The sequence below is a fragment of the Brassica napus genome (genome assembly GCF_020379485.1).
Source record: "Brassica napus cultivar Da-Ae chromosome C9 unlocalized genomic scaffold, Da-Ae chrC09_Random_33, whole genome shotgun sequence".
NCBI classification, from domain to species: domain Eukaryota; kingdom Viridiplantae; phylum Streptophyta; class Magnoliopsida; order Brassicales; family Brassicaceae; genus Brassica; species Brassica napus.
This window is the reverse complement of record NW_026014389.1, coordinates 4,600-29,610: the sequence shown is the minus strand read 5'-3', so window position 1 is coordinate 29,610 and position 25,011 is coordinate 4,600. Positions and strand designations below refer to the sequence as shown.

The following is a 25,011-nucleotide window of genomic DNA, read 5'->3' as shown; positions in this document are numbered from 1 at the left end:
ATTTTCTAGACAAACTGCTTGTCGTTTCAAAATAAAATGCATGTTGTTTTTGAGATTTTAAATGGCAAGACCCAAGACCCAAGACCCAAGACCCAAGACCCAAGACCCAAGCCCCAAGCCGAGCCGGCCGGGCGGCGGCGGCGCGCGCGTGGGGAGCCTTCCTCTCTCTCCAAGTTGTTTAACACATGATATCAAGTGACCATATATAAACACCTCATTTTCTCTTGTTCCCATCGATGTGGGATGTTTCCCATTTCTCTTCACACAACCTTTTATTATTTTAGCCAATTGGGCTTTAGTAATTTAGGTCCAACATAATGTTCCCAGTGAAGTAGCTTGAGCTCATAAGGCAGAGAACTTAGTCCCTCGGGTAGATGGAGTTCTTGAGTAGGTTCAGAGCTTGAAGTGTAAACCTTCAACAGCCGAAGATTATACATATTCTCAAACGCCATAGGATTAACAACAACGTTTAAATTTGCTGTGTTAAGAAAAATCCCTTCAATAACTTCAGTGCCCTGGAAAAAATAAACACACAAAGATTATCTAATAAAGAGATTTTTATATACAAACTGGTTTAGTGTTACAAAAAAAAATACAAACTGGTTTAACACCACCGAACAATTTAAAGGCAAAAGGAATTTCCTAAGTTAGGTTCTTACACCTAGTCTAAGGAACTAGATGTCTCACTATGTAACTGACTAAGGTTACAAGCCTAACCTAATATTTAGCCACAGCAATTTGTTAATATGGTAAAATAGTACATGCTATGGTCTCAGGCCTTTGTAAATTACGGTTTTCGACCTTCAACCTCCTAGTAACTAAAAAATACGGAAAAACATCAAAATGTGACTAGTAGTACCTTTGGTTCAATTTCCTCAAGTAAAAGTCTAATGCTTGAAGGATCCCATAATCTGCGACGCCTCAATATTTGATAATTTTCTTCACTGACGATTTCCCGAGCAACATCCCTAGTCAAATTGTGTATCTCAACTTTTCTGTTCTTTGATATCATCAACAAAGATCTCTCGACCAGACGCTCTATTCCAACGTGTGGGAAGAAACCACACCCTTCAAATATTTGCATGATACGATCCAACTCTTCACCATTAAAGAAACAAGCAACGTCTAGGAATATGCTCCTCTCATTGTCACTTAGCACATCGTAGCTGCTCTTTAACATATCTATAATCTCCCGCTGAGGCCATTGCCGCTTGATCTTCTCGAAATCTGCCTCCATTTCTTCTTCTTTCGTCCTCCCCTCTAGCTCTCTGCCATATAAGCAAAGAGCTGTAGGATTCCCATTAGCATACTCAACAACCTTATTTGACGCTTCTACTAGTTTACTATCACTTGGTTTTTCTTCTGGGAACGCAAGCCCGTAGAATAACTGTAGAGCCTCCTTCTTGTTTAAGGACGGTACCTCCTAAACACCCTCAACCTGACACTGATTAAGGACTTGCTTGTCTCTGGATGTTATGATTATTAGACTTGCGACACCAAAACAATCAAATCCTCCAAGGAAAGATTCGGCTTCCATCGGGTTGCGCACATCATCAAGAACAACAAGAATTGTTTTCCCTATTAGTTTCTCGACCGAATGTTCTTCCCGCAGTATGTGTAGCCCCTTCTCATGAAACATTACATGGAAGTCGTGGAGGAAGCAAACAACTTCAAAGTCGTGAGACATTTGGTTAAAGACTGCTTGAGCGATGGTAGTCTTTCCTATGCCAGGCATACCCCAGATTCCTAGCCGGTATAATTTTTGAGATTGCTTGCACATCCGCAACAATCTTATCTACTAACTCTGAGTCACTGCAAGTTGTCAACACATGGTTATTTTCATTATTTGAACTTTAATATAGTAATCTTTCTTTTTTTTTTTTCTTCAAAACAGCCGTCGACAAAATAAATAAATAATTAAAACATCTCTTCATTTGATATATCCACATTAAGAGATGTAAATAATAAGGTCACATTCGTTTTTGTATTTACAGAATACAACATCTGAATGTTATCTAATTATGTTCTTTTATATAGTTTATATTTGCGTCGTGATACAACATCTAGATGTTTAGTTGTTTGTTTTTGATTTTATAATAGAACTAAAATATCATTAGTTAAAAAGATGAATATATAATTAATAATTAATTAATTTTGTATTTGACAAAATATGTCTTAAATCGTATTTGTAACAAAATTAATTATAATTAATTAATTTTTTGAAAACCAGATTTTAAGGTTTTGACAGAAATCAGATTTTACAATTTTGGCTGGAAATCCGATTTTTCGACAAAACATGAATTTATGATTTTTGGTGAAATATTTTTTTGGTTCGGGGGATGTGATTTTGCAGTTTTAGTGAAAAAAATAAACTTATAGTAATTTCAATGAAAAAGTGATTTTATGATTCTGGCTTGAAACATGATTTTAGGTTTAGAGAAACAAGATTTTGCAATTTTTGGCGGGATATTACAAATTTAAACATAAATACATTTTACTGAATTCTTTTCAGTATAACCTAAAATAACCTAAAATCCTGCCGCATAAAATCTGCAACCACGGCAAAAAATTCTACAGTTTTATTTCTTTCCAAAATAACTGTTTTTTTTAGTTTCTACTAAATGGATTACTAAATAAATTTTCTGTCATTCATTTGAAAATATGTATCTTAACGAAGAGTAGTAAATAAAAAAACTAACTAATACAAACTTACTCTGGTTGTTCATTTGATTCATAGCCTTGTAACTTGGCCGCTTCAATCAGACCGTTCGCCATCTTTCCACTCTGTCGTCTTTGGAGAACAAGCTTCGGTGCTCTGAAAAGCCACTCCGAACCTCTCCAACTGTTGCTCAACCACGGACGGAGCGACGTCACCGTAAAAGACTGGAATCACTACAGGGCCGTTTTCACGTCGCTGGAGATCCAAAAACTTCGTGAGCATTTCCAAGGACATCGGCGAGAACGCATAGTTTTCAGAGAAAATCACCACAAAAACCTTAGCTCCTTCTATGGCCTGTTGAGTCGCCGCTTGAGAGAAATCTTCTCCGAGGAAGGTCAAGATGTTTCTCCGACGGAAAGCCGCCGAGAGATGGCTGACAAAGGAGTAGCGCGTATCCTTTGCGCTGAAATCGATGAATACATCATGTTGATTCATGCTCGAAATTTCCATTAAATTTGTTTTGGAGGTTCTTAAGGTTATTTTTAACATGACATATTTGATTATTTACATTAACAATAAACTAACTAATTTGATTTTTTTAATTATAACAAAATCTGTTGAAAAATAATCTAACCAAATCTTACTAAAAAATCTAAATATTTATAAATTAATATATTAATTTATTTCGAAATTCGTAATATAATATTATTATAAATCAATGCTAACTAATATTTTATTAAAATAAGAAAATAAAATTTATATACAATTTTTTATAAATTTTATAATTATATTCTGTATTATCTAAAATAAAAGTGCCATATGAATTAAATATGAAAATATATTAAATAGGTAAATTAACAGATTTTTATTTTTTAAATTGTTTTCATTTAAATAAACTATCACTCATCATTAAAATGTGTTAAAATTCGAAAAACAATATAAACAACAAACTCACGTCGTCAAATCTTGCATTGATATAAGTTTGTAAACCGTAGGCGTGTAGCATATCGGTTTAAATTTGGGTTCGGTTTAAACTTGGTTTGGTTTGGTTCATTTGGGTCCAAAAAAGCTTTAACCAAAATCAATCGAAATTAGTTTAGTTTTGTTTGTGTTCGGTTTTAATTCGATGTGGCTTGTGTTCGGTTTGATTTTGTTTGGTTTTATCTGTGTTTTCAGTTAAATGTAGCTAATTAATGTTTTAGTTTTGTTCTAATTTGGTTACAAAATTTAATTTATAAAGACATAAACAAATCATCATTTAACTCTAAATCATTATTTTCATATTTAAATTTAGAGTAAAACATCACATTAAATGTAAAAGATGTAATATAATAATTTTATATTATTATCTTTTAACCTAAAGTAAATATCATATGTATTTTTTTATGTAATGTATAAAATTCATATTCTTTTAATTTATTTTTATTTGTGTTTCTTCGATTCATATAGAAGTAAAAATGTATAAAATGTATTCATTTAGATTAAATAGTTAAATATCTTAATTTAATATTATTAGTATATTTATGTGACCTAATTAATTTTTTGTTCAGTTTAAACCAAATCAAATTATTTGGATTGATAAAATCTGTAACTAAATTGTTTAAATACTTTATTTTGATTTGGGTTTGGCTGGATTAGTTTAGTTTGATTTGGGTTTGGTCGGATCAGTTTAGTTTGGGTTGGTTTATTCGATTCGTTTTTTTTTACCCACCCGTATACTGTGGTTAGAAATCTTCGCCTGCAAGCAGAATCCATTAATTTCTATTTTCTAGATATCATTGACTATATAGACAAGCAAGGTCTTTGAAAATTCTATCTATATTAGTAGGGTCATTGGATATTAAATATCTTAGTACCGAGTAAATAGGGTCGTTGAGAAATAAATATCAGTAGATTGTCGTGGAAGAGCCGTGTTGCAAACGGGGAGGAGTAGAATTTGTTGACTTTAATATCATTATGGATTCCGCTGTTACTATGCATTTACAGTAATTTTACTTTTTGACTTCTATATAAACGATCAAAACGATCATTCGATCGTTTGTAACACACTATCTCTTCTTCTTCAAATAACACATTCTCTCTTGTTATTAGTGTTATCTTCTTCCTACGGATATAAAATTTTGATTTATTTAAATTCCCGCGATACAATAAAATTTCAGTTCTTTTTATAACATATTATCAACACGATCGTTCTCAAATTTGGCAAAATTTATTTGTATCATTTATACTCTGCTATAATTGTCGGTATACCGCATCTACTATTATTTGTATCATGTTATAATGGCCGGAATACCGCCTATATTATTTATTAATAATTTAGTAAATTTATTGGTCGGCCGAGCCGCCTTATATTATGTTTATTGTTATTGGTCGGCCGAACCGCCTTATATTCTGTTTATTGTTAATGGTCGGCTGAGCCGCCTTATACTCTATTTATTGTTAATTGGTCGGCCGAGCCGCCGTATAATTTATTTATTACTTTGCGACTGGCTGAGCCGTCGCATGATTTGTTGTCATAACATAATATTTCATTGCCATAATTTTTACTTTTATTAATTTTTATGAAATTTTATAGATTCGATTGACTATTTAATACGATATTTTCAGACTGATTTTTGGTGCACTAGATTTAACCCCAACGGTTACAAAGAAAAATTTTCAAAAATTTTCTTCTTTCTAGACGGCTATAAACAGTATTTTTCATCAATAAATACACTCATACTTCACTCATTTACTTCATCCAAAACATTTCATCTTCTCTCAAATATTTTCAAATCGCTCCATCCCAGTTTTTCATTGCAAGAAAGATGATTCGTATATTTTTGGTCCTATGTGCAATTTTTTTTTGCTTCTATGTACGGTCTTTTTATTGGAGAATTTGCTCCTGGAGAATTTGCGCTTAATGTCGTTTTACTTTTCTATGAGGTTCTTCTCCTTGTAATTGCGCGTATTATCAATATAAATGGTTCATTTTAAAATTATGAAATTCTAATAAAATATATTATTTGATTTTAGAAATCCAATGGCAAACATGGAGAAGCTCCAATTCCCCGCTCTAGACATCCACCGGTACCAACTACATTTCATGGGTTACAAATGTCGAACTTCATCTTGAATCTCTTGGTCTATCCGAGACCGTTAAAGAGAATAATACTTCAACGCCTCAAGAAAAGGCTAAATCGGTGATCTTCCTTAGAAGACACTTTGATGAAAGTATTATTTATGACTATGCCAACATGAGAGATCCTAAAGAGTTATGGAAGTCTCGGAAAGATCGTTTTGATCATCAGAAAGACATAACACTTCCACTTGCTCGGGATGAATGGCAGAGTCTGAGATTCCAAGATTTCAACAAAGTGATGAATTACAACTCGGCTGTGTTAGGAATTGTGGCCAAATTAAGATACTGTGGTGAAACGATCACCGAATCTCAAATGATTGAGAAGACATACACCACATTCCACCAGAGCCACATCACCCTACAACAACAGTACAGGTTGCGGGGATATACCAAATTTTCAGAATTGATTGTGGCGTTTCTCATAGCAGAAAAGAACAACGAGCTTCTGATCAAGAATCACATACTCGTCCAACTGGTTCTAAACCGTTTCCTGAAGCAAACGCATTAGATGCGAAGAAACCAGTCAAGGAAAATAAAGCCTTTCGGGGTCGTGGTCGTGGTCGTTAAAACTACCGTGGACGGGGACAAAAATACAATCCACAAGATAGGAAGTCATTCCAGTGGGTCCGCTCTGAGCAAACCCCTAAGGGAAAAGAACACCAAGGAAATACCTCCCAGAAGCGAGAAGAAGCTTGTTTCAGATGCGGTACTAAGGGACATTGGTCTCGTTTATGTCGTACCCCTGCACACCTTTGTGCTCTATACAAGGAGTCAGTCAAAAGGAAAAGAAAAGGAAGTAAACTTTACGAAACATTCTGAGGGTACAACGCACCTCGATGCGTCTGACTTTGTGAATGATTTCGAGGAGACCGCTATCATGGAAGCCTAAGTGCCCATCATGTGACTCTTGAAATTCCACAATTATACCATAAATAATTGTTGTTTGTGGAAGATTAATGTATAATTATTGTGTGTCTTTCACCTTCTTATGTATAATTATTGTGTGTTTAATGTTTGCTAATGATGTATAATATTTTATGAATAATATTATCTTATGTTAATTCCTTTTTGTTCGTCCCAGAAATGGACATTACAAATGGAACATCAACCAAGATCAATGCTAGAGATATTTGTATACCAGATAGTGGAACAACGCACACTATTCTGAAATACAAAAAATATTTTTCTGAATTAAAACCGACAAATATCACTGTTAATACAATATCGGGTCCTGCAGACTTGATTGAAGGGATTGGTAAAGCTCATTTCACGCTACCCAATGGGACAAAATTCTCGATAAATAATACACTCTTTTCTCCAAATTCTAAAAGAAATTTGTTGAGTTTTAAAGACATATATCTTCAAGGATTTGATACTCAGTCTGCAACTGAGGATGGAAAGAAGTATATGTATATTACTCTTGAGAAATCGGAAAAACAAAAGGTGTTGGAAAAATTACCAAAACTCCCTTCTGGTCTGCATCATACATATATAAGTGCCTTTGAATCACATTTGGTGATTAAGAAAAATTCTAGTGATTTTACACTATGGCATGATCGTCTTGGTCATCCAGGCACTACAATGATGCGAAAAATCATCGAGAGCTTACATGGTCATTCACTGAAATCCCAAGAAGTTTATCAGGGGAATAAAATGACATGTACTGCGTGTTCTCTTGGAAAGTTGATTATAAAACCATCGCCAACCAAAATAGATAAAGAGTTACCAAAGTTCCTTGAACGAATTCAATGCGATATTTGTGGACCTATACATCCACCTTGTGGACCATTCTATTATTTTATGGTAATGATCGACGCGTCGAGTAGATGGTCACATGTTTGTCTATTGTCCTCTCGGAATGTGGCATTTGCGAGATTTTTATCTCAGATAATCAAACTAAGAGCTCAGTTTCCTGATTATCCGATAAAGAGAGTTAGACTGGACAACACTGGTGAGTTTACCTCTTAAGCATTCAATGATTATTGTATGGTAACTGGAATTGATGTTGAACACCATGTCGCTCATGTTCATACACAAAATGGTTTGGCTGAATCATTAATTAAACGTCTGTAACTGATAGCGAGACCATTGATCATGAAAACTAAACTCCCAACTTCCGCGTGGGGACATGCTATTTTTCATGTAGAAGCACTGATTCGGGTGAGACCAAGTGCATATCCCAAATACTCCCCAATACAGTTGGCATTTGGACGAGAACCAAATATTTCTCATTTAAGAATTTTTGTTGCGTTGTATATGTGCCAATTGCACCTCTCCAACGTACAAAGATGGGACCCCAAAGGAGGTTAGGGATATATGTTGGTTGTGACTCTCCAACAATTATACGATACCTAGAACCGCAAACTGGTGACGTATTTACGACACGTTTTGCTGATTGCCACTTTGATGAAAAAGTATTCCCATTTCTAGGGGGAGAAAATAAACAAGTAGTAAAGGATATCAAATGGTGTGTACCATCTTTACTACACCTTGATCCTCCTACAAAACAATTGGAATTAGAGGTCCGTCGAATTATTCATTTACAAAGCATCGCAAGTCAACTTCCCGATGCATTTATAGACACCAAATTAGTTACAAAACCACATATACCGGCTGCAAATGCTCCTGCTCGTGTAGAAATGCCACATAAACATGAAGTAGAAGATATACACGAGAGTCTAAAATACGCTTGAAGCGTGGCAGACCTATTGGGTCTAAGGATAAGAATCCTAGAAAACGAAAGGAGGCAGAAAAACAAAATCCTTCCAATATAGCAGAAAGCTTGGAAGAGATGAACAATGAGGTCGATGACAATGTTGAACATCTTGATTCTGAAAAAATTCATGAGATTTCTATTAATTACATTCATAATAGAAAAATATGGAATAGAAACAAAATGAATGGTGTTGATGATTTTTTTCTCATACTTTGTTTCGAAGGAAATAAATGAAGAGAGTGATGACCCTGAACCAAAATCTATTTCAGAATGTCAAAAGAGACATGATTGGACAAAATGGAAAGATGCGATACAAGTTGAACTTGATTCGCTTAACAAACGAGAGGTATTTGGTCCTATTATAATCACACCTGAAGCTGTGAAACTAGTTGGGTACAAATGGGTTTCGTTCGGAAACGAAATGAGAAAAACGAGGTTATAAGATATAAGGCTCGTCTTGTAGCTCAAGGCTTTTCTCAAAGACCTGGGATCGATTATGAAGAAACATATTCTCTTGTTATGGATGCAATCACGTTTAGATTTTTGATGAGTCTTGCGGCTAATCAAAATCTAGAAATGCGTCTAATGGATGTTGTTACTGCATACTTATACGGATCTTTGGACACTGATATTTACATGAGAATCCCTGAAGGATTTAAAATGCCCGAAAGGATTTAAAATGCCCAAACCATTAAGTTCTAAACCTAAAGAGTTATGTGCAATAAATTGCAAAGATCATTATACGGTTTAAAGCAATCTGGATGTATGTGGTATAATCGTCTCAGTGATCATTTAATAGAAGAAGGATATGTGAATGATCCTATATGCCCGTGTGTTTTCATCAAGAAAACAATATCCGGATTTGTAATAATCGCGGTATATGTTGATGATCTTAACATTATCGGAACTCAAAAGGAAATACAAAGGGCATCAGACTATCTCAAAGGAGAATTTGAGATGAAAGATCTTGGACAAACACAGTATTGTCTTGGCCTACAAGTAGAACATTCACAAAATGGTATATTTGTGCATCAATCCACATACACTAAAAGAGTGTTGAAACGATTTAACATGGATAAATCAACCCCTCTTAGCACTCCGATGGTCGTTAGGTCACTTAATATTGAAAGTGATCTATTTCGACCACCTGAGGAGAAAGAAGAGATACTTGGTCCGGAAGTACCATATCTAAGTGCAATTGGAGCGCTGATGTACCTTGCAAATTGTACACGACCTGATATATCATTTGCTGTGAATCTTTTGGCAAGATTCAACTCATCTCCAACTCGAAGACATTGGAATGAGATTAAACATGTTTTCCGTTACCTCCAAGGGACCATTGATTTAGGCTTGTTTTATCCTAAAAGTTCAAAAGGTCAAATGGTTGGTTTTGCAGATGCATGATATCTTTCAGATCCACACAAAGCTCGATCACAAACAGGATACGTTTTCACGATCGGAGGCACTTCTATATCTTGGCGTTCTCAAAAACAAACTCTCGTGACTACTTCTTCAAATCATGCTGAGATCATTGCACTCCATGAAGCAAGTAGAGAATGTGTATGGCTAAGATCAATAAGCCGACACATCTGTTCAAGCAGCGGGATTGACGAAAATATGGAGCCAACTATTCTATATGAAGATAATGCAACATGTGTTGCTCAAACAAAGGACAGATATATAAAAGCGATAGAACGAATCATATTCATCCAAAGTTCTTCTCATACACTCAAGATCTCGTGAAGAAGAAAGAGATTGAAGTAAGATATGTCCAATCATGCGACAATGCAGCTGACCTCTTCACAAAATCACTTCCAACTTCGGTATTCAGAAAACATGTCCATAACATTGGAATGCGTCATCAGAAGAATCTATGACTGTTTATTCGAGGGGGAGCTTACCTAGTTGTACTCTTTTTACCTTACTATGGATTTTTCCATTGTGTTTTCCTGAAAAGGTTTTTAACGAGGCAACATAGACTCTAAGAAAGAGATAATAGCGACACCGGTCCCAAGGGGGAGTGTTGTGGAAGCGCCGTATTGCAAATGGGGGAGGCGCAGAATTTGTTAACTTTAATATCATTATGGGTCTCGCTGTCACTATGCATGCACAGTAACTTTACTTTTTCACTTCTATATAAACGATCATTTCGATCGTTTGTAACAGACCATCTCTTCTTCTTCTAATAACACATTCTCTCTTGTTATCGGTGTTATCTTCTTCCTATAGGTATAAAATTTGTTTTATTTAAATTCCCGCGATACAATAAAATTCCAGTTCTTTTTATAACATAGATGAATTATTTTCTAAACTATAAATTATAAAATTCTTTTAAAAACAGTAGAATAAATTATTTGTGAAAAGCTAGAAAATTGAATGAAAAGTCTCCCTGACCTAGTTAGATGTATGAATGACACTGGAGTAGATGATTAAAGACTGTTTAATTATCTCCACTTGCGAAGATTAGATTATAATATAACTTTGGGTTTTTTAACACAAAATTAACTGAAAATAAAGAAATTACTTCAAATATTTTATATAGTAGAAAAGAATATTTTATTTGGAAATATTAGCTTTTATTGCTTTGTGCTCTTCAAAACAACTTTAAAACCTTAAATTTTAAGGTTTTGTACGCTGAAATTTCAAATATAAAATTTCAGTATATAAAACCTTTTATTTAAGGCTTTTTATTTATATAGTCTTTTTACTTCTGTAACTTTCAAATAATGTTAATAATTTTCTTGTTTAATCATTTTAGTCATTTTATACAAAATATTTAATTAACAATACAATAAATATTATATAAAGATTAAATAATGTTATTATATGATATAATAACAGTGTGCATTATTATGTATAGCATGATTATTGAAAATCAACGTGATATCAATGCACCGAAGAGATGAAAAATTGGCGTTAGTATTACAAGTTGAAAATGAAAATAACAAGAATGTTCGTTTTCAAAAACCTTTTTACCTCTTAACCTACAAATAAATAAAAACTCATTTATCACTTCAAAATGCTTTAATCAATCATATATAAAATCATTATGGAGGTAATTATAACGAATATCACGACAAGATTCCAATCACTTCTTTTGAGTTTGTTCGAAGAATGAGACATTTGATCATTCGTCTAATATTTTTTCTCCCGAATAAACCATCTAGCTATTATAATTGTAAGAATGAAAGAATTGAACTATTTATTATAAGTTTTCTAGTTTATCATTTAATAAATCAAATAATTCTTAGTTTATAAATAATTTACATATACTAGAATGGAAAAGTATTATATATATTTTCATCTGTATATTCTTAAGTAACTAAACCTCAAAATCGTAGACTAATAAAATAAGTAATTTGTTTTGTTGTTTTAGAATTAAATTTTTTTTAGACTGAACTGGTGAATATATACTAAACATATATTTATATTTCGAGTCTACACTATATTCTGTAACAGCTTGATATATTTGATTTGAACACTAACATTTTAATATAGTTTGCCAGTGATTTTCTTCAAAATTTTGATTCTTAGATATGTATCTGGAGTGGAACTAATTTTTACACATGTCCATCTTTTTTAATTGACACTTATGTAATTCACCGAATTTATAGAAAAAGTTAAAAAAAAAAACTAAATTCATATTAATGAAACAAAGACGAAAGCGAAAGCATAATTTTATAGAAGTAAAAAATGAAATCACTTATGGATATACTTATTTGGTTTTGGTGATTTGTGTAAGCCGCGAAACTTAATTTCTTTTGTGCATATGAAGTCTTAAAAAAAAATTAAAATGAGATGTAATATGTTAACTCTTCAACGACGATGATACATTTAAGAGACAAATATTTGTATTCGTCATTTTATTATCGATAAAGATTGTACTGTTGCAAAATGTTAAAATCATTAATCCGTGCATGCGCGCGTATTATCATCTAAGTATCAAGTAATCCCCAGGTGTTCAATGTAGGTGAGGCTTAAATCACCCATTATTTAGATTCAGAGGGTTTTCAGAATCCATGAGCTTTTGTGGTCTGTGATGATTTCTCTTCTTTGTCTAATGTTGTTATTCTTATTTGTGAACTCCAGCTTTTAAAAAACTTGGGGTTGACCGTGCAAATTGGCCTGAACCAGTGCATTCAGACATGTTGAGCTATAAAATCTAAATTTGTACCAGTCTAGGACTTTTGTTTCTGGTTTGTTTCGGCTTTATTAGATACTAAGCTGATGAACTGGTTTTGCGTCCACTTAACCTTCGATTGTCCTCAATATGAGTAGAAGATTAGATTGAGTTCATTTTAAGCTAATGTTGCTTGTATTTTCAGAAAAGGTGCTGCTGATGAAGAGAAAAATGTTGCTTTTGTATTTCAACCAGGTAAGTTAATCAAACTTTTGCGTAAGCATCATTTGCGTGATGCGACTAGGTACATGTTATCCAACTCTTGTTTATCTACCTCTTTTGTCAAAAGTGTATTGCGAGAAAATGTTTGCACGCGTACTCTGAACATGATGTTATTTTCAGCTAGCTACATTCTCTTCCAACTTCAACTTGTTTGTTGGCAGAAAAATGCAATAGATGAGTTTCTGATGTCAAAAAGCGTACCTCTGAGATCTGGACTCCAAGAGTGAGTCTCTTTAGATAATGCCGTCGACCATATCTGTTTAATTCTCGAAGTTGTAGTTGAATTTTTAGGCTTGATGATATTTATCTATCGCTACATGCTGTAACATATTGATTCTTTTTGGTTGGTTAGTTTCCAGACATCAACAAGCTTCTATTCAAACTGATGTCCAGTTTGATCTCAAAGCGCTGCACTTTTTTCTTGTATAAGGCTAAGGGTTCAAGTCAATAAGACAGAGCTCTACTGTTATGCTTCTCTTCTGGATTGTTTCCGTCGTGTCTTTACTCTTCTCTTTGTGCAATACAGCCACTGAATGTTGGATGTTAGTGTAAACATCCTCCAATTTTATTCCGTCTCCTTTTGGATGTTTAGATGAATAAGAAATTAAGAATCATGTTTTGTTACTTTATTGTCATTCATCAAAACCTTTCGACTTTGGACAATATATACACAAGGAAACTTGATATTGGCGCACAAAAATAAATAGATGCAAACACACGCATAGTAAGTTTATGATATCTAATTACAAAAGAGATCCAAACCTCTTTCAAATACAAATATTTTTAGATTCCACAAGGTTTGAAATATCATTTGGATATACACTTTTGTTGTCAATGCAAGCAAAGCAAAGCGACAATGTCAAGATAAGAAGAAGAGAGATCTACTGTGACTAATCAAAGAGAGAGCTCTCTTAAGCACAACATGATGCGCTTGCTGCCGTAGCTCCTGGCCCGTTTGGGAGAACCATCCCTGTTGGGTTTTCTGCTGGCTGCACGCGCGGTAGCCTTTTTGCTGTAGCGGTTTGAGCAAGAAAAAGCAAAAGGAATTTAGTCGTAAAACATAAACATTTTGTTTGAAATTTGGTTTCTTGAGTGTAAGAATGACTTACCGATTTCGTAGAAGATGTCTTTGACATTTGTTGCAGTCTTCGCTGAGGTTTCCATGAAGAAAAGGCTGTTCTCTTGCGCATATGCCTCTGCCTCCTGCATATGACAAATAATAGTATATGACTATCAAGAGCTACTTAACAACACAACACAGAAAACAAATTGTTCTTTTTTACCTCTGGAGACACTTTCCTTGCATCCAATAAATCAGCTTTGTTTCCAGCAAGAGCCATCACCATATTAGGGTTACCTATTTGACACGACAACAACAAAACAAGAATACAGAATCAAATCCCTATTATAGTAAATAAGCCTCACCAACTATACTATAAACTAGCAATGTATATAAATCTAAACCATAGTCAGCGAGTTATGTACCTTGTGCCTGCAGTTCTTGAACCCATTTCTTCGCTCTCTCAAATGACGCCTGTGAGAATAGAAAAATAAGTTAACTGCCCACTGCTAATCAGCAAGTTAGCCACTAGATCACGGGACTGAGAAATTCGTACTTGATTAGTAATGTCAAAGACAATAATGGCAGCAGCTGCACCCCTGTAGTACATTGGAGCCAAGCTATGGTAACGTTCCTGACCAGCTGTATCCCATATCTCAAACTTGACAGTTGCATCATTCACAGCCAATGTTTGAGAGAAAAAAGCTGCACCTATGGTTGATTCCTGTATACCACAACAAGTATCCAAACCTCAAGAATCAGCCACGGAAACAAGATAAAAAGTAGACTATTGTGAGAATCTCCACAAACCTGGAACTCAACAAACTGATCTTTGACAAACCTAAGCACAAGACTTGATTTTCCAGCCCCAACATCTCCAAGCAATACCTGAGTAACTTAACAATTTAAGCACCAAAACCAAAATAACACAAAATGAAACAGAAACAGTCTTCAAGCCTAGATTAAAATCAATTCTTGGATATTTGATAACTAATTAATCAATATAGACCCTTGTTGTATAGGTTTTAATACAACTCAATCATAACACTAATGCAGAAATTAAAAAAACACTCTTTAACATAGAAAGATAATATCGGAAACCTAATCAATAAAGTGAAACACTAAAACTCATTAAATAAAAACACCCTAACCTAACCATACCTAAATTACTCTAACAAGAGTCACATATCACTAACAAAAAGAGCCTACTGATATTAAAATAGTCACAACCATACTTCTTAGACACTACTATAACCACCATAAGCAAATCCTCTTAATGATCATAATCACAAGATTAAACAAACACATAGGGATACAAACGAAGTAGCTACACGCAATTCAAGAAAGATATAATTCCACAGTGATAAAGCATGCAATTTGAGATAGGAACAAGGGAATCTAATCCGATTTCGTAATTAGAAATTTGACTCAAATTCCCCCAAATTGGAAACAGAATTTACACCAGAGATCAACGATCCAATCAAAATTCACGATTTGAGAAAGAGCCCAGAAAGAATCTAAAGCTAATTTAGAAAGCAGCGATAAATAATAAAAAAGGCAGACCAATTTGGCGTTGATGTTCTTGTTTCCAGCGGTGGCCATGATTGTTGATCTGAAGCTCCGAGAAATCACAGATGAGAAACGCGTTGACAATCTAAAGACGGAGAAAAGTTCCAAAGGAGAAGAGCGAAGAAGCTTCTTCGTCAAAACACACAACCAAATCTATCTATCTCTCTCTCTCTCTCTCTCTCTCTCTCTCGACGATGAAAGCAAAATAAAGCAGAGAAAAGTCAAAGAAACAAATATTATACGGCACGATACTTGTGAAGAACCCCAGCCAAGAGTATCCAAATTACCAGAGTCCCCTGTATTTATATATAATTCTATAAAGCACCCATAACAAATATTCAGATTTGATTGGTCAATTAACATATATAAAAGTGTAGTTTTCAAAAAAAAAAAAAACAAAATTGATATAGTTTCAAATAAAAAGCTCATTTGAATACTTATTTTCCCCATTTTTTTCCTCAAAATTAAAGCAGGATTCAAAACAAATAAATATCTATACTATAAATATAAGCAAAAAACTATTTGAAGGTTATAGCTGTATTTCTGTTTTAAAATAATTATCTCATCGTTTCACAAATTTTTTTCATCAATTATTTAATTTTTCTCATCATTTTTATTACATCCTTAAATCATCTCAAAATATCCAATGAAGATATTGGTCTCCACACCATTATCACATTAACACATTTTCCACAAAAATCATTTACAGATTCATTTCTAACCTCTTTTAGTTTAATGGAAAAGACATCAGCAGTCTATTTTCTTTCAAATGCTATTATAACTTTAGTAAATATAACAAATAGACCTATTCTTCAAAAAAATAAACATGCACTTCGAAAATACCCATCAAAATTTAGTTTCTTTCGTTATTTTATTATGCGTAATATTCCAAAAAGTTATTAGATATATATATATATATATATAAGAGAAATTAAGAAATCTATCAAACTCAGCCAGCTCACACTTTAGGAGGTGTTATTGGTTGTATAACTTGAAATCAATTCTATTAGACTTAAATTAGATGAGATTTTAAAAGTTTTTATTCAGTTTATAGATTAAAACACATGATTTATATAAAATTTTGAATCCTTTTTAAACTATTTATAAAATCATTATGATATCACTTGATTTATGTGACAGAATTGATCTCTATTTTAAAATATTCTAATTTAGAATTAGTTTCAATTTTTTTCTAAGAAAATATTATAAGAATATAAACTGAAATTAAAATACCTAAACACATATAAAACTATATCAACACAAAAATCACTAATATACAATGGAAGTATAATTCGGGGTCAAGGAGACCCTTTATCCCCTTACATATTCATCATGTGCACAAATGCTTTAATTGCGAATATTAAGAAGGCTGAGAGAGAGAAATGATTAACGGGAATGAAGGTAGCCAGAGCTTTTCTATCGATATCGCATCTGCTCTTTGCAGACAATAGTTTTTTATTTTGTAAGGCCTAAAAAGAAAAGTGTCAAACCATTCTCAGGATTTTAAAGGAGTACGAGTAGAGATGTCAAATGGACTGTTCATATCCAATGGGCATGTTCAAATGGACAAACTAGTTTATTGGACATTATTTTTTTAAGCCCAAATTGGACCAAGTCCAAACTGTCCATACCAAATTGAACCATTCCAAATGGACATTCCTTGGGGCCCAATTAGAAAAACAGTGTTAACATACAAAAATTTATAATTAACATAACTGATATATGGTGTTTTTAATACCATTATATGTGTTTTTTAAGTTAATACTCAGTCTTAATTCGTGTTTATTTGATATCATTCCAGGTTTGGAGCAGGTGAAAGAGTAAAGAAGAGAGTGCTATGAAGGAAGAAGTCATTTTGGAATATCTAACGCAGAACAGCCAGTCGGATCAATCCGGAGGTTGTTCCCAAAGAGAGCAAGCGACTGACTGTTCCCGACTATTAAGGAAACCTCCAAGATTTCAGGGGTTTGCCCTAGATTTTCTCTTTTCTCTTTACCACTGGCGCCTCCATATAAAAAGCCTATGCTATCATTTCTAATTTCTTACGCTAGTTTTACAAGAGACCTAGAACTATTTTGGATTGAGCAACTTGTAAGGGAGAAGGCTTCATCTCTCATTTTAACGAGAAGATCATCTTGAACCCTTGTCTTTCTACTTTATTTTATATGCAGTATTATTCAGAAATCATGTCTGTGTCATCTTGCTTTGTGATTGAGTAGTCGGCTAAGCTTGCTTAGGGTTTTAGGGTGTCAATCGCATGAGCTAAACGCAAATAAGTGATTTTAATTGTTCTTCATTCATATTGTTCTTACTGCTTGCATTGATTGATCACTTAATGTTTGATCTCTAGTTTAATCACCTAGCTAACCGCTTAGGAGATAAATTGACGTATATTGAATGAGCTTCATATCCCTAATCAGCGAGAGTAGATATTAGGGTATTAAGTGAACTAATCGGACCTGATCTCTAAGGCTTGTTATCGCGTCTTGTTCCAAGTGAGAGCTTAGGACTCAAGACCGACCAACAAAGGGAACAAGTCCACGATAGTGGATTGTTCTAGCCGAGTGATCCGAGTTCTAGACTGCTCCTCATTGCACTTGAATAGTTGTTTGGTTCCGCATTGACACCCGATGAACAACCCTAAGCCAGCTTTCATTTAAATCGATTTGAATCTCTAGGTATTCTAGTTACTTGCATGACCATTGATTTTAAAATCCCACTTGTTTCCCAGCTTAAATTGAACTCATAAGAGTAAAGAGTAAACTTATCCTTTGGATTGAATTTCAAATATCACAATTACCACTGTTAACTTGACAGTAGCAAGGATTCATTTTTAGTGTATCAAGTTTTGGCGCCGTTGCGACGGGGACCAGGCTTTTACCTTTATTTTTCGGTTTAATATTTAGTCTGAGATATCTAACTTGCTTTTAATTCTTTGTTGGAACAGATGATCCAAGTGCATGACCAGTAGACATACTCGGAGCAACGCACAAGGACCACTACATCAACTGACCAACGACGAACTCGCAAGATTAGAAAGACAGAACCGTCAACAGCCGAGAACAACCGACACCAACATGGGTGATCACGGACAATCAGGATGACCTCACTGCTGCATTGGCAATCATTCAACAACAAATGCAGACTCAGCAACAACAGATGTTGCAGATGCATCAGACCATCCAAAATCAGCAACAAGCTGCTCAAGAAGCAGCTGAGAACGCCGCGCGAGAAGAGCGTGGTGCTCCTATTGGGGAGCGGAACCTTTCGCGGAACTTGCTACTAACTGCTCCCTCATCAACCCTCCTCCTTGCACTCGGCAAGACTATGAGATCAAACCTGCACTGATAAGTCTGGTACAGAAGAGCACGTTCAGCGGTCTCACTACTAACATCCCGATGGACCACATCGAAGCCTTTGAGAGAATCTGCAATTTCTCTCGCTCTAACGGAGTGCCACCAGATTATGTCAAATGCACGCTGTTCTCATTCTCTCTTGAAGGGAAAGCTTCTCGCTGGCTCCAATCTCTGCCGACCGGTTCTCTTACCTCATGGGACCAGGTCCGATCAGCGTTCCTGAGCCACTTCTACACGAAGTCTAAAACCGCGGCTCTATGGCACATGATCTCCAATTTCAAGCAGAAGTCTGATGAACCTTTTCATGAAGCTTGGGAGAGGTACAAGGAGTACCAGAGAGAGTTTCTGCACCATGGGTTTGACGATGACTATATATTGGAGGTGTTCTATGATGGAGTGAGCTATGAGTTTCGAAACACCCTTGATTCTTCGAGAGTAATAGAGACTTCATGACTCAAACCACACCTGGTGCGTTCGAGCTGATTGAGAACATGGCTTCAAGTTCACTAAACAAGAACAAGGAGCATGACCGCTCGAAGAGTGTGAACAGCATAGATGATCTCGCTGCAAAGGTGGACCAACTGCTTAGGGAAACCAAAGCAAGTGTTCATAATGGAAGAAGCAGCTTCTGAGAAGAGTGCCGGTGACCTGGCGTTTGATGCTGAAATATCAGGAGACGATCAGCAAGAGGTGAGCTACGTGAATGGGCAAGGATGGCAGCTCAAAAACTACCACCCAAACCCTAACGTGAGGAACAACCCACAACTTTTCTGGCCTAAGCAAGACAAACCAGCTGATCCTGCACAGAGTAACCAAGGTCAGTATGTCGGGTATCAAAAGAACTACCAACCCCGGACCTATGTTCTAAGCCAAAGCAACACAGAACAATCCACCTCAGATACAAAAACACCAGAACACTCAGCCAGCTACCTCCGCTCCTATCGCTGTTCCACAAGATGAGACAAAAGCTATGTTGCAGCTGCTGCTCCAAGGACAACATCTCCAAGGGAAGGCTCTAAACCAGGTTACTACCGAGATCAATACCAGAATGAACCATATGTTCAGCGATTTGAGCACCAAATACGACAATGTCGCGAGTCATATGAGACAGATGGACATTCAGATTGCTCAGACTGCTGAGAGCGTCAAGAGGCAACAAGGTACTCTACCCGGGAAAACCGACAAAAACCCTAAGGAGTGCAATGCGGTTGAGTTGAGAAGTGGAAAGCAACTGTCTGAGCCGGTAAAGAAGAGGTTCACTGGGCTGAGAAGGGGAAGCAGAAAGAGTCGGAACAACCACCAGCCGATACCCCGGCAGCTGAGAAGGAGGGGAACCAACAGTTGGAACCAATTCGCCAGGACCAGAACAACCAGCTGAGGCTGTCCGCCCGATCCCAGAGCTTGTTCCTGCTCGCGAATACACTCCTAAAGTCCCTTACCCTGTTCCAGCAAAGGCTACTCGTAAGGACCGAGAGGAGATGAAGTGCAGAAAGATGCTGGAGGACCTAACCGTCCGACTCCCATTGATGGATGCGATCCAAATGATGCCCTCCATGCGCAGCTTTATGAAGGGATTGATCTCAGGAAAAATATCAGAGGAGAGCGAATTCATGACTGTCTCTAAGGAGTGGAGCACCGTGCTTCAGAACAGGCAGATAAAGAAGCGAGGAGACCCTGGCAAGTTCGTCCTCTCTATCCAGATTGGGAAGACAGTTTTCTCATGCTCCTTGGTTGATCTGGGATCCAGCGGAACCTCATGCCCTACTTTGTAGCACGACGTCTGGGATACACGCATTTCAAACCAACTAAGATGTCCTTGTTGTTCGCGGATAGATCAGTTAAGTCCCGGTTGGTATTCTAGAGGATCTCCAAGTAAAAGTCAGGAACACCTCTGTTCCAGCAGACTTCGTAGTTCTAGAGCTGGAAGAGGAATCCAAAGATCCTCTCATCTTAGGAAGACCGTTCCTATGTACTGTTGGAGCCATCATTGATGTGCGGCAAGGGAAGATTGATCTCAATCTGGGGGACATAGTCATGCAGTTGAGATGGATGAGCTGCTGAAGAAGCCGATGCTGGATGGACAGACCTTCGAGGTGGATGAAGGGATTGATCCGCTGCAACCTCGCGACGGGATGATCGAGGAGATTCTTACAGAAGATCCACTTGAGCTTGCACTAGTAAGAGCTGAGGCCGAGCAGAGTGTCGAGAACATTGAGACGGGTATGCTAAGATGCTTGACTCTGCAAGGAGTATGGGAAGAATGGTGGCGAGTCTAAGTCTGGGGGAAGAAAGCAACAAGGACGAGAACACTCCAACTGGAGCGACCCCTTTACCGAACTCGCCTGTTCCGCCGAACCTACCTGATGATCCCTGGAGCGAGTTGAAGGCTCCCAAGGTTGAGCTAAAACCCCTTCCCAAGGGGGCAAGTACGCTTTCTTAGGTCAGAATTCCACTTACCCAGTCATTGTAACGCTGAACTCAATAATGTGGAAACTGCATTGCTTTTGTGTGAGCTTAGGAAGTATCGTAAGGCATTAGGATATTCACTAGCTGACATACCTGGCATCTCACCTGATTTATGCATGCATAGAATACCAAGAAGATGAATCAATGACTTCTGTTGAACATCAGAGGAGGTTAAACCCGAATCTAAAAGATGTTGTTAAGAAAGAGATAATGAAACTTCTTGAAGCGGGTGTGATCTATGTCATATCTGATAGTAAGTGGGTTAGCCATGTTCATGTAGTACCTAAGAAAGGTGGGATCACTGTTATCACAAATGAAAAGAATGAATTGATCCCTACTAGAACAGTGACAGGACATCGCATGTGCATTGATTTCAGAAAATTAAATGCAGCCACTAGAAAGGATCACTTTCCACTTCCCTTCATTGATCAAATGCTTGAGAGATTAGCTAACCACCCATATTACTGTTTTTAGATGGTTATTCAGGTTTCTTTCAGATCCCTATCCATCCGGACGATCAGGAGAAGACGACGTTCACATGCCCATACGGAACGTACGCGTACAAGAGAATGCCATTCGGCCTGTGCAATGCGCCAGCAACATTTCAGCGCTGCATGATGTCGATCTTTACTGACCTGATTGAAGATATTATGGAGGTTTTCATGGACGATTTCAGTGTCTATGGAAGCTCCTTTAGTGTCTGTTTGTCAAACTTGTGCAGGGTACTCAAAGGGTGTGAGGAGAAACATCTGGTGCTCAATGGGGAGAAGTGTCACTTCATGGTCAGAGATGGGATTGTTCTAGGGCATAAGATCTCCGAGAAAGGCATTGAGGTAGATAAGGCAAAGGTCGAGGTGATGATGAGCTTGCCGCCACCAACAACTGTGAAAGCTATCAGAAGATTCTTGGGTCATGCAGGGTTTTACAGGAGGTTCATCCAGGATTTCTCAAAAATAGCGAGACCACTCACCAGACTGCTCTGCAAGGAGATCAAGTTTGATTTCGACAGCGAGTGCTTAGCTGCGTTCCATACGATCAAATGAGCTCTAGTCAACGCACCTGTTGTACAACCGCCAGACTGGGATCTCCCTTTTGAGATCATGACTGATGCTAGCGATTTTGCAGTTGGAGCAGTCCTTGGGCAGCGCAAGGATAAGAAACTTCATGTGATCTATTACGCAAGCAAAACCATGGATGAAGCTCAATGCAGATACGCTACGACTGAGAAGGAACTCCTGGCTATTGTTTTTGCATTCGAGAAGTTCAGATCCTACCTGGTGGGATCAACGGTGATTGTGCACACAGACCATGTTGCTCTTAAGTACTTGCTCACAAAGAAGGATGCAAAACCGAGGTTGTTGAGGTGGATTCTTCTTCTCCAAGAATTTGATCTCGAGATAAAAGACAAAAAGGGAGTCGAGAATGGGGTTGCAGACCACTTTTCCAGAATGAAGATTGAGGACGACACAGCTTTTGATGAAGAACACACAGTGGAACACGTCAACGCGATTGGTTTGCGCTTCGCGGAAAAACCCCTGAGCATAACATTTGATTGTTCTCGCGTACCGAAACAACCAGTAGCCGCGATCCAAAAGCAGTACTCTCACCTCCCCTGGTTTGCTGAGATTGAAATCCTAGCTGCTGAAAAGGAACCACTTAAGTTCACTGGAAACGAGAAGAAGAAATTCTTAAGAGAGGCGAGACAGTATGTTTGGGATGAACCGTACTTGTACAAACATTGCAAGGATGGCATATTCAGAAGGTGTGTTCCAGAAGCAGATATTCCAGGGATTCTACATCATTGCCATGGTTCCTCTTATGCAGGGCACTTCGCCACATTCAAAACGGTTTCCAAAATCCTCCAAGCAGGTTTCTGGTGGCCAACTATGTTCAGAGATGCTCACGCCTACATAGCTCGATGCGATGCATGCCAGCGACTTGGGAACATCAGCAAAAGGAATGAAATGCCTCAGAATTACATTTTAGAAGTTGAGGTGTTCGACTGTTGGGGAGTCGACTTCATGGGACCATTTCCTCCGTCCTTCAAGAACGAGTACATCCTAGTCGCCGTTGACTATGTCTCCAAGTGGGTAGAAGCAGTGGCGAGTCCCACTAATGATGCAAAAGTGGTGACTAAGATGTTCAGCTCCATCATCTTTCCGAGATTTGGGGTGCCTAGAGTGGTCATTAGCGATGGCGGAACACACTTCATCAACAAGGCATTTCAGGGCCTGTTGAAGAAGAATGGGGTGAAACACAAGGTGGCTACCGCTTATCACCCTAGACGAGTGGACAGGTTGAAGTTTCCAACAGGAAGTCAAGAAAATTCTACAGAAAACTGTCAATACCTCGCGCAAGGACTGGTCGTTTAAACTGGACGATGCTCTCTGGGCCTACAGAACAGCCTACAAAACGCCGCTAGGGACCACCCCTATCACCTGGTCTACGGTAAGGCTTGTCATCTTCCTGTCGAGCTCGAATACAAGGCTGCATGGCGGTCAAGTTACTGAATTTCGACATCAAGCCAGCAACTGAGAGGCGCATGATCCAAGTCCATGAGCTGGAAGAGATAAGGCACCTCGCCTATGAGAGTTCCAAAATTTATAAGGAGAAGACCAAAGCCTACCATGACAAGCGAATCATTGCCAGACGTTTCGAACCAAACGATAAGGTCTTGCTCTTCAACTCCAGACTTAGGCTGTTCCCAGGCAAGCTGAAATCTAGATGGTCCGGACCCTTCACCGTTAAGGAAGTCCGCCCTTACGGAGCTGTTGTGTTGCTGGACAGAAAGGGAGACGAGTTCGTCGTCAATGGTCAGCGCATCAAGCATTACCTTGCTGACTCCACTATCGCAGAGGGTGAAGAAATTCCCCTAAGCGATCCCCCATCAGCCTGATCGGCTGAGCCAAGTCAAGCTAATGACTTTAACTAAGCGCTTGGTGGGAGGCAACCCACTGGTGAGTGTATATATTGTTTTCTATAGTCTATTTTTTTTCTTTTCAGATTTAGTTTGCAGGTCAAAAACAAGAAAAACCGAACACTTCAGTCAGAACAACCGAAGGACTGTTCTTCTGGTGGAACAACCCATCGCCTGTTCCAGGTAAGTGTTCCGGACCCAAAAACAATAAAAATAAAAAATAATAATAAAAAAAAAGAGAGAGAGAGATAAGGAGAGCGGTTAGGGTTTCGCCTATTCAAGGCCCCACCCTTCCACTTTCTCTTTTCACTCAGCCGTACACTCCTCCCTCTCTTGCGATTTGAAGCCATCACCAAAACTTAAATTCTCACTCTTTTTAAGTGATTCTTGCTTCTAATCCAATTGGATTTTCGAGTTCTCTCTGTTTTTGCAGTTCATTTGCTCCGATTATCACGGTAAGAGGCTCGGCAATCAAAATACAATCGCGATTTCGGTTTGAAAAGCTCACCCTTCTAAACCGCTTTGATAGTTTGATTCTTGTTAGAAATAGCTTGATCCGAAATTCCTTTTGCTGTTAGGGTTGATTTTAGAAGTTGAACTTTTGTCTCTTAGCCCTAGAGAATCGCGGTTTCATTTCCCCTTTGTTTGAGCAAGTTCTGATTTAGACAAAATGTTGCATCTTGATATACATTGCTCATATGAATTGTGATTGTGAAAAGTTGAAATGGTCTGATTTGGCGAGTTG

General features: G+C 37.2%; 2 protein-coding genes, 1 long non-coding RNA gene, 1 other non-coding gene and 1 pseudogene across 5 annotated transcripts; 2 read left to right on the top strand and 3 right to left on the bottom strand.

The window, feature by feature from the left end:
• Window positions 1-217: 217 nt before the first annotated feature.
• On the bottom strand, window positions 218-3,154 carry LOC125595089 (annotated as a pseudogene).
• Window positions 3,155-5,895: 2,741 nt separating this feature from the next.
• On the top strand, window positions 5,896-6,288 carry LOC125595088. The gene has a single exon (XM_048771037.1). The coding sequence runs from the start codon at window positions 5,896-5,898 to the stop codon at window positions 6,286-6,288; it is 393 nt and encodes a 130-aa protein (XP_048626994.1).
• A 6,150-nt stretch (window positions 6,289-12,438) lies between these two features.
• On the top strand, window positions 12,439-13,299 carry LOC125595087. 2 transcript variants are annotated; one of them, XR_007330087.1, is made up of 2 exons: window positions 12,439-12,466; window positions 12,822-13,299. It is a non-coding gene; the product is annotated as an uncharacterized LOC125595087 (long non-coding RNA). The 2 variants fall into 2 exon arrangements; XR_007330086.1 differs by having other exon boundaries at window positions 12,439-12,528.
• Window positions 13,300-13,620: 321 nt separating this feature from the next.
• Window positions 13,621-15,819, bottom strand: LOC125595086 (ras-related protein RABF2a). Its single transcript, XM_048771036.1, has 7 exons — window positions 15,522-15,819; window positions 14,769-14,846; window positions 14,515-14,682; window positions 14,384-14,432; window positions 14,182-14,255; window positions 14,008-14,101; window positions 13,621-13,910 (listed from the first exon to the last, which is right to left on the bottom strand). Exons 1-7 carry the CDS (start codon window positions 15,558-15,560, stop codon window positions 13,810-13,812), a joined length of 603 nt encoding a protein of 200 aa, XP_048626993.1. The 5' UTR covers window positions 15,561-15,819; the 3' UTR covers window positions 13,621-13,809.
• A 3,316-nt stretch (window positions 15,820-19,135) lies between these two features.
• On the bottom strand, window positions 19,136-19,242 carry LOC125595090. The gene has a single exon (XR_007330088.1). It is a non-coding gene; the product is annotated as a small nucleolar RNA R71 (small nucleolar RNA).
• Between the last annotated feature and the right edge of the window lie 5,769 nt (window positions 19,243-25,011).

What these genes read in the sequence shown, in the direction of transcription:
- LOC125595088 (XM_048771037.1), top strand. Translation starts at nt 5,896, where the DNA reads ATGAGAGATCCTAAAGAGTTATGGAAGTCTCGGAAAGATCGTTTTGAT.
- LOC125595086 (XM_048771036.1), bottom strand. Translation starts at nt 15,560, where the DNA reads ATGGCCACCGCTGGAAACAAGAACATCAACGCCAAATTG. An exon ending in TCAAGAACTGCAGGCACAAG is followed by an intron (nt 14,256 to 14,383) that starts GTACATAACTCG and finishes CGTGTCAAATAG; the next exon opens with GTAACCCTAATATGGTGATG. An exon ending in AGACATCTTCTACGAAATCG is followed by an intron (nt 13,911 to 14,007) that starts GTAAGTCATTCT and finishes AAACCGCTACAG; the next exon opens with CAAAAAGGCTACCGCGCGTG.